Source organism: Rhincodon typus, chromosome 24 (assembly GCF_021869965.1).
Source record: "Rhincodon typus isolate 14 chromosome 24, sRhiTyp1.1, whole genome shotgun sequence".
Lineage (NCBI taxonomy): Eukaryota > Metazoa > Chordata > Chondrichthyes > Orectolobiformes > Rhincodontidae > Rhincodon > Rhincodon typus.
The window spans coordinates 44,892,820-44,902,864 of record NC_063355.1 but is presented as its reverse complement, the minus strand read 5'-3'; the positions used below and the strand labels follow the sequence as shown (position 1 = coordinate 44,902,864).

Below are 10,045 nucleotides of genomic sequence, written 5' to 3'. Positions count from 1 at the left end.
AGCTCAGCAGGTCTGGCAGCATCTGTGAAGAAAAACATCAGAGTTAACGTTTCGGGAACCAGTTCTGAGGAAGGGTCACCGGACCCGAAACATTAACTCTGATGTTTTTCTTCACAGATGCTGCCAGACCTGCTGAGCTTTTCCAGCAACTTCTGTTTTTGTAAACAATTAGTCTGTCTTACTCACTCCCATGCTCTGACAAGGTAGGCCTTTCAAATGTTTATCCAGTTTAATTTTGGACATATCTATGGAATCTACTTTCACTGCCCTTACAGGCAATGTATTCTGATACACAACAACGCACTGCCTCATGAAACTTCCCTTCCCTGTTTGCTTCTTCGTCTTATATCTCCAACTTGTGGTTTCCAATCTTCCTACAACTGAATAAGTTTCTCCTTACTCATTCTCAGTAAAGACCCAGTGAGGACCAGATGTTTACAAAATGATCAGAGGTATAGATAGAGTGGACAGCCAGAGACTTTTTCCTAGGGTGGAGGTAGCTATTACGAGGGGGCATAGTTTTAAAGTGAGTGGAGGTTGATATAGGGGAGACATCAGAGGTAGGTTCTTTACTCAGAGAGTGGTAGGGGTGTGGAGTGCATTGCCGGAGAGGGTAGTGGAGTCGGCCTCGTTAGGGGCATTTAAGCGGCTATTAGATAGGCATATGGATGATAGTATAAGGTAGGGGTGGAGGTTAGATAGGCCTTAGGTTTAAGCTAAAAGTTGCACAACATCATGGGCTGAAGGGCCTGTACTGTGCTGTACTGCTCTATGTTCTATGTTCTCATCTCCGAGGAGAACACCACCAGCTTCTCCAAGCCCTGCATATTTACTAGAATCCTCCATCCCCGGTGTGAGTTTGGTTTGTTTGAAATTATTTTCCACGTCCCAGAGAGGCTGTCTGTGATCTCTCTGAGTTAACCTGCTATGGGATGTGATCAATGCTTCAATTTCCCAGCCAAGGCCCCAGGGCGGGGGGCGGGAGCGAGAGCTTTGTATTAATGTCCATCACTGTGAACAAGTACAGATACCTCAAGCATTTATAGTTAATGTGTTACAGACGCTATCAGACTAAATCTGGTGGAATTTATTCCAGATGTATTTATGTTAACATGTTCCCTCCCCCTCCATTACTTTGGCTTGTTTTTCCAAGTATCTTCAATCTGTCCCCTTTGACTCCTGATCCTCCTTCCAAAGGAAACTATTCTCCCTGTTTGATCCAGCAAACCCTTCCCAGTTATTATTGTGTAATTAACCAGGCCAGTGCACAACAAGATCCAACTTCCGGGCACGAGATGAATGGGGAGTTAATTTGCTACGTCTGTGTGGTTTCTGGTTAAGCGAGACCATGTCACGCCAAAGGCTGGTGTCTTGGGAGCTTATACCATGACTGGAATTGGCACACGGGGCAAATTGGGCACAATTGTGTGGTGCAATACAGTGATCCGTCACCAAATCTCAGAAATGTTCAGTTCCAGCATACCTGCACCAGCTCCCTGAATGTTGACATGCTCTCCCTCCTCCTTTACCAAGGATTCCAACACCCCCCACACCCTATTGTCAGCAGGGCCCTCAGCTGTGTCCGACCCATCTCTCAAACCTCTGCCCTCATTCCTTCCCCTCCCTCCCAGAACAATGGCAGAATTCTCTTTGTCCTCAAATTCCACCCCCTCCCCCAAGTCTCCCATTCAAAGGATCATCCTCCGCCATTTCCCCCACCTCCACCAGGATGCCGCCACCAAACACATCTTCCCTTCCCCTCTACTGTCATTCCTCCTCATCTTTGGATGCTTTGGAGAGGGTGCAGAGGAGGTTCACCAGCATGTTGCCTGGTATGGAGGGCGCTAGCTATGAAGAGAGGTTGAGTAGATTAGGATTATTTACATTAGAAAGACGGCGGTTGAGGGGGGACCTGATTGAGGTCTACAAAATCATGAGAAGTATAGACAGGGTGGATAGCAAGAAGCTTTTTCCCAGAGTGGGGGACTCCATTACTAGGGGTCACGATTTCAAGGTGAAGAGGACAAAAGTTTAAGGGAGGTATGCGTGGAAAGTTCTTTACGCAGTGGATGGTGGGTGCCTGGAACGCGTTGCCAGCGGAGGTGGTAGAGGCAGGCACGATAGCGTCATTTAAGATGTATCTGGACAGATACATGAATGGGCAGGGAGCAGAGGGATACAGATCCTTGGAAAATAGGCGACAGGTTTAGATAGAGGGTCTGGATCGGTGCAGGCTTGGAGGGCCGAAGGGCCTGTTCCTGTGCTGTAATTTTCTTTGTTCTTTGTTCTATCTCTGTCTTAAAATGTGCGACCCCTTATTCTGAGCCCCACAAGGGGAAGCAGCCTTTCTGCATTTCCCCCATCAAGCCCCTGAGGATCTTGTATGTTTCAATCAGGTCGCCTCTCATTCTTCTAAACTCCAAGGAGGACAGGCCCAATCTCCTCAAGGTCTCCTCCATAAGATAGTCCCCCCGTCTCCGGGATCAGCTAAATGAACCTTCCAATGCCAGGAGATCTCTCCTAAGATGAGGGGGCTCTGGAGTGGGGTGTGAGGCATTCAGAACAAGGGTCAGGCTTAAAATTAAAGCCAGTCCATTCTGAGATAACATTAAGGAAGTACATCTTCACACAAAGGGCAGTAGAACTCTGGAACAATCTCCCTCAGAAAGCTGGCATCAGTGAAGCTGAGTAAGAATTATGGAATCATGCAGGGTCAATGAAATTTACACTCTAATTAAAGGTGGAACAAGTTTGGAATGGTGTTTGAGCTGTTCCTATTCTTTGGTTAATGGAAATATTTACATTTTTAATAATGTATATGAAGAATGTCAAATCTCTTTCCCCAACTCCCTATTTTTAATCTTGCATTTTTCCATTGTTTAAAACATAATCAAAACTCAACGTCTTGAATGACCTTCCAATTTAACAGGTTGGGATGGATAGGGTCTGAATGTAGTCTGGATGGTTCTGAAAGTGAATGACTGGTTATAATTATTGGGAAGTCAGTAATTGGCTCTTGCTCAATGGAGAGTAATTGTTTTAAATGATTTGTGTAACAACACATTAGTTATAATAGGAACAGACCCATTTCAACAGACTCCTTTAGCCATCAACAAGTTCTGCTGAGCTCTGCATTAAGTACATAATGCCTCCCTACGTCAGAGCTGGAGAGACAATAATGGAGTTTCTCTGTGAGTCCTTGAAACTCGGTGAGGAACATTGAAGCAGGAATGTGAGGTGGCCCAGCTTCAGGGGAAAAAAATACAAGATTTGGAGGAGAAAATTGCAATGTTGGAGCTGTAAAATGCAGGAAAGAGAATCCAACCCTGTCCCAAAGAATGATCAATATCTAGGGCCTTTTGCCCAAACGTCTAACCTTTCAAATATGTTGAAAGGATCTTGTAGTGAATTTAACCAGCCTTCACATGATGTGGAATTACTTTTCAATCTTTGACCAAATTAACCAAATGTGCATCTATCATCAAACATCCTAGTTTTGTTAGCTATTTCTTGAAAGAATTTTGTCTTCAGATTGTACTGGGAGTCCAGAATCACGTAGTATCACCTTTTGACAATCAATATTTAACCTGTAACAAAAACAAAGTTGTTGGAAAAGCTCAGCAGGTCTTTTTCCTTCACAGATGCTGCCAGACCTGCTGAGCTTTACCAGCAACTTTGTTTTTGTTCCTGATTTACAGCATCTGCAGTTCTTTCGGTTTTTATTTAATATTTAACCTGTGGTCTCCCTGCAACCAGTCTGCTCTTTTCTGGATACATCCTCTCTTCAGCTAAGCTGGTGACGCTCCTACCACTTGAGGCAGTTTCAAATGGGGAGGCGATGGCAGAGGGTTTTATTCCGAAAATTCAGCGAATATTCTGGGGACCTGGGTTTGAATCCTGCTACGGCAGGTGGTGGAGTTTGAATTCACTGAAGAATCTGGAATTAGGAGTCTAATGATGACCATGAATCCACTGTTGATCATTGGGGAAAACCCATCTGGGTCACTAATGTCTTTTAGGGAAGGAAATCTGCCATCCTTACCTGGTCTGGCCTATATGTCTGCTCCCACTGCTTTTCTTTTCTTCCTTTTATTTTCTCTCTTGTTTTTTATTCTCTGTATACCTTTACTTACCTCTTGTCCTGAGCTTGGATAGCAATGGTAACAGTGAGAGCGAGCCCAGTGCAGAGGAGAGTGGATCCAGCACGGACCTCGAGTGACCGCATATTTACTTTCCTGGGGCGAACGCAGGATCTGGCATCTGAATCAGCAGCTGCTACATTGGCAGAGACGATGTTGGTAGCATAGGCCCAGCGGTGAAAGATGGCTCCTGAGGATTGGCGACTTTGTTGTTGGTTGGGTCTGGAGTAGACAGCAGCGAGGTTGTGGAGGATGGATGGCAGTGAAGGCGTCGTCGATGGTGAGCTCGCTCAGGAGTGATGGGCTCTCTTTGAGCTATATCTTTGTTTTTTTTTCCCCTTATTCTTACGTTATTCAAAATGGCACCGAACCAATGTGACAAATGAAAGCTTTTCACTGTTTTTTATTATATTCTTAACTGTAAAATACTCGTGACAGTAAAATCATCCATTCACATGACTCCAGAACTGCAGCAGTGTTTATAAGGCAAAGATAGATAGAGTTTTGAGCAGTAAAGGAATTAAGGGTTAGGGTGAGTGGGTGAGTGGAGCTGAGTCAATGAAAAGATCAGCCATGATCTTATTGAATGGTGGAGCAGGCTCAATGGGCCAGATGGCCTACTCCTGCTCCTAGTTCTTATGTTTAACTGCCCCCCGGGCAATTAGGGATGAGTAATAAATGCTGGCCTTGCCAGAGATGCACACATCCTACGAGTGAATTAAAAAAATATTGCTCTCGACTGTTGGGGCCTCTTGGTTGTATTGATGGGAGACGAGTGGGGAATGGGTTTGAGAGTTCAGCATCATCATTTCCCTTCACCCTGTGTTGCCCCCCTGTTGCTGTGACATTACCAGAGTGTGACAACATGTTGATTTTCTGCCTTCAGGAGGGGCCACTCACAGGGTGACCATGAGGGGTAGGAAGGAGGGGCGACACCCTCATATTAGATAGTCAGAAGTCACACACACCAGGTTATGGGCCAACAGATTTATTTGAAAGCACAAGCTTTTGGAACACTGCTAACAAATAAATCTGTAGGACCTTAACCTGGTATCGTGTGATTTCTGACTTTGTGTCCACCCCAGTCCAACACCGGCACCTCCACAACATTAATATTATGTGAATCTTGGAGTTTGTCAGTTCCTTGGGCAAATAAGGAAAAGCATCGTTTGAAGTGAGTGTGTTTGTGGAATTTCACACCTGGGTTTAAGCTGCTTTCCGAGATGGCAGTGAATTAACAGCTAAATACGTATGAGAATTGAAACCAGTTTGAAGAGGATCACAGTCTTTGAAACAAGGCAGAGGGGAACAGGAAATTAAAATGCTGACAGAAGCTTTCACTCGCGGGAAGCCGTGGGTTATAAATTTTGAGCCTTCGCTACATTCTGCTGTCTAATGTATTTTGCCCTTCCTATTTAAACCATCTAACACTGATGGGTTTTTAACAAGAGCATTCCTATTTTTAGCTACAGTTACTTTTGGTTGGAATTTTACAATTAGATGCGGGAGGTAACAATTGAGTGATATTGAATTGATATCACTGCTCTGGTATCTCACGAGCAGAGTAGCTGGTATATCAGCAGCCCATTAGAGAAACTGTGTGAACTATACACGCAAATCATTTGCCAGTCAAGTGGTCACAAGAGAAAACATGTTCTTCAGGTGTGAGTTGACTGCGTTTCACTTTTTAATGTTGTTGTCTGTTTTCTCTACCCTCCCCCATCCCTCCACCTGCAGCCCAGACCACCATCGTAGGTCTACTGTACCATACCATGCACCAATACTACAAGCAGATAGACCCTCTGCAAACCAAGTAAGTGCATTGTTGTATGCTGCTGCTAGCAAATCTGGAAAGCTATGGACCTGATAGTTTAGTGCCAGCTGGTAATGGAACAATGCGCATTTTACAGAATGTACTGCCAAGGATTTGATAATGAGTGTGTGCCAGATAATTCTGTTTCACGTACAGAACACAGATCGTTGATGACAATTTCTGACAATGGGACTTCTTTCAGTTTTGTGCCAGGGTCAGCTGGGAGGATCTGAATGGTGCCATGCATGCCACCAGGTTCCCAGTTTACCATGGCATGCTGTTCAATGCTGAAAGGAAGCATTGCAGGTGCAGCAGGTGGTGAGGCAGGAAAGGATATTTTGGGATTCATAGTGAGAGGACTCGAGTACAGCAGCAGGGGTGTCTTGTTGCAATTATACAGGGGCCTTGGTGAGACCACAGCTGGAGTATTGTCTGCAGTTTTTGTCCCCTTACCTGAGGAAGGATGTTCTGGCTGTGGAGGGAGTGCACCAAAGGTTCACTGATTTCTCAGATGGCAGGAGTGACGTATGAAGACAGTGGATCAGTTAGGACTATAGTAACAGGAGTTTAGAAGAGTGAGGCAGGATCTCATAGAAACCGATAAAATTCTAATAGGACTAGACAGGGTAAACACAGGAAGGATGTTACTGATGACTGGAGAATCCGAAGCAAGGCGCATGGATTAAAGATATGGGGTAGGCCATTTGAGACTGAGATGAGGAGAAATGTCTTCATCCCGAGAGTGGGGAACCTGTGAAATTCTCTGCCACAGGAAACAGGAGGCCAAAACATTGAATATTTTCAAGGCGTTAGATATTGTTCTTAGGCCTAAAGGGATAAAAGGGTATGGGAGGAAGTGGGAACAGGGGACTGAGATGGATGATCAGCCATGGTTATATTGAATGGTGGAGCAGACTCAGGGCCGAATGGCCTACCCCTGCACCTGTTTTCTACGTTCCGAGCTCACTGACCCATCCAAGGTGAAAGTGCAGTTGCAAAGTGGGAATGCTAAAGGCTGGTGAAGGAAATGTCTCCAAAAATGATCGACTGCCCTGGTGGGTCACAGATGGTAGTACATTTTCAGATGAAGCTAAAATTGGAGGTGTAGTGGACAGCGAAGAAGGTTACTTCAGAGTACAATGGGACCTTGATCAGATGGGCCTATGGGCCCAGGTGTGGCAGATGGAGTTTAATTTAGATAAATGTGAGGTGCTGCATTTTGGAAAGGCAAATCAGGGCAGGACTTATACACTTAATGGTAAGGTCCTGGGGAGTGTTGCTGAACAAAGAGATCTTGGAGTGCAGGTTCATAGCTCCTTGAAAATGGAGTCCCAGGTAGATAGGATAGTGAAGAAGATGTTTGATACGTTTGCCTGTATTGGTCAGTGCATTGAGTATAGGAGTTGATATGTCATGTTGCAGCTGTACAGGACATTGGTTTGGCCACTATTGGAATACTGCATGCAATTCTGGTCTTCCTTCTATAGGAAGGATGCTATGAAACTTGAAAGAGTTCAGAAAAGATCTACAAGGATGTTGCCAGGGTTGGAGAGTTTGAACTGTAGGGATAGGCTGGGGCTATTTTCCATGGAGTATCGGAGGCTGAGGAGTGACCTTATAGAGGTTTATAAAATCATGAGGGGCATGGATAGGGTGAATAGACAAGGTCTTTTCCCTGGGCCAGCAGAGTCCAAAACGAGAGGGGAAAGATTTAAAAGGGACCTAAGGGGCAACTTTTTCACACAGAGGGTAGTGTGTGTATGGAATGAGCTGCCAGAGAAAGTGGTGGAGGCTGGTACAATTACAACATTTAAAAGGCATCTGGATGGGTATGTGAATAGGAAGGGTTTAGAGGGATATGGGCTAAATGCTGGCAAATGGGACTTAATTAATATAGGATATCTGGTCAGCATGGAAGGGTTGGACTGAAGGGTCTGTTTCTGTGCTTTACAGACTCTATGTTAAGGTGCAAACTCTACTGACAGACAAGGGGGGTGAGGGTGGGGGTGGGGAGATGATGTTTACTTTGAGACAGAATTATCCAGGGCACTTTGACAAGTCCAAGCCACTGGTGAGCCTGGGGGGATTTAGGGGGTAGCACAAGGTTGTGGGTCGAAGCCCCACTCCAGAGAGGTTGTCCCTCACAGTTAGAGGTGCCACCTTACAGAGGAGATAGATCTCGTTCCACTTGTCCAGTGGAAAATTAAACAATTTCGCAGCGCTGTTCTGAGGAGGAGCAGCTGTCTTCCCAGTATTTATCCCTCATCTCACCCTGTTCTTTTAAAAACAAAGGTGATCTGCTCATTTACTGCATTGCTGCTTTGTGGGAGCTTCCTGTGCGCAGATTGGTTGCCACCTTTCCTACACTGCAGCTGCAGTCACTATGGCACTTTGTAACGTCCTGCATTTGTGAAAGGCACTATATAAATGCAATACTGTTGTGTCTCTTGATTATGTTGCCTAATTCAGGTAAATTCCAATCTTTCAGCTTAGCCATTTTCTTTACCTTAAGTGGTTTACACTTTGTATTAGACAGGATTAGTTCTATCCTTGGAATTGTTGCAGGTATATTTCAGTTAGAAATACAAGTGCACATTTGATGTGTCCTTCTTTCCCCATTCTAGATTTCCAAAAGAAAAAGATCTTAACTTTTTCTGTAGAATTCTAGGTAAATAATAGATAGAACACATTCCAACCTATGACTTGTCCGATCTCCTCACTTCCCAGTTCCCATTGTTTGTTTGGAGATGACTTGCATCAAAGTTAAAGGGATCCTGTCATCAGTGTCTTTATTAACTCTCAGTGGGATTGTTCTCTGATGTTTCAAGTGGCCTTCCAACCATCTCGCTTCAGAAACTTCACTTCATCCAAAACTCTGCAGTCCTGAACCTAACTCATACCAAGTCCAGTTTCCCCCACCAGTTTCCCCATCATGCCTCTGCTCAGTGACTCACATTTGCTCTTGGCCAAGCAGCAAATCGATTTTATAATTCTCATCCCTGTCTGAAAATCCCTCCATGGCCTCAGCTGATCCTGTCTCTCTGGACTCCTTCAGTTCCACAAGCGTTCAGATATCTGTGAGCTCCTGCTGTTCTGTACTTGTGAGCATGCCTGATGTTAATCAAGTCTTCCTGGTGGTCATGCTTTCAGCTGCCTGGACCCTGAGCTTTGGAATTCCCTCAAACCTCTCTACATCTCCCACTTCCTTTAGAAGATCCTTAGGATGGGCATATTTAACCAAACACCTGGATACCTGTCCCTTTGTCCCCAGTGTTTCTTTGGTAATTGCTCCTTTGAAATACCTTGGACTGTTTTCCCGTTTTAAAGTTACTGTATAAATGCAAGTTGCGGGCTTTCGTGGCACAGTGGGATAGAACATCAGATCTAGGAGCAGGGGTAGACCATTCCGCCCCCTAGTCTGTCCTGCTATTCAATACAACTATGGCGAAGCTCATCTCAGCCTCAACATAATCCTTCAACCTATTACTGATTTAAAATCTCTGTATCTCTTCCTTCGGTTCAGTTAATGTCCCAGTATCCACTGCACACTGGGAGATTGAATTCCACAGATTTATGACCCTTTGAGGGAAGTAATTTCTCCTCATCTCTGTTTTAAATCTGCTACCCCTTATCCTAAGATGATGATGTCCCATCCTAGATTGGCACACATGAGGGAGCATCCTCTCTGCGTCTGCTTTGTCAACCCCCTTTAGCATCTTCCAGACCTTAATTAAACCTCCTCACATTCTTCTAAACTCCAGAGAGAATAGACTCAAACAGCTCAATCTTACTTCATAAGATAAACCCTTCGTCCCTGGCGGTGTCCCTATCTCTGGGCCAGGAGGCCTGGATTCAAGTCTCACCAGTCCCTGAGCTGTGTTGTATTATGTTCAAACAAGTTGTTTTGGATCCAGACAGTGGTAATTCCTGACCAGTGGTGAAGGAGTAACTGTGATGCTGGACTTCACAAATAAAGTGCAAAATCCAGACACAATGCTCAAGCTTTAAGGCCCCACCTGGGCCAATGTGTGTCAATTCAGCAGCAATGTGGAACTTCAGTTATTGTGGAGAAGCTGCGATAGGAGCACAGAAG

The 10,045-nt window shown here is 44.9% G+C and overlaps 1 protein-coding gene across 1 annotated transcript in view; it reads left to right on the top strand.

The window, feature by feature from the left end:
- Positions 1-5,956, top strand: part of LOC109920709 (adhesion G-protein coupled receptor D1-like) — a 26,810-nt gene extending 20,854 nt beyond the window's left edge. The window contains exon 11 of the mRNA XM_048611763.1: positions 5,877-5,956. Coding sequence (XP_048467720.1) covers positions 5,877-5,956 — 80 coding nt within the window. The remainder of the gene's footprint in view (positions 1-5,876) is intronic.
- The last annotated feature ends 4,089 nt before the right edge of the window (positions 5,957-10,045 follow it).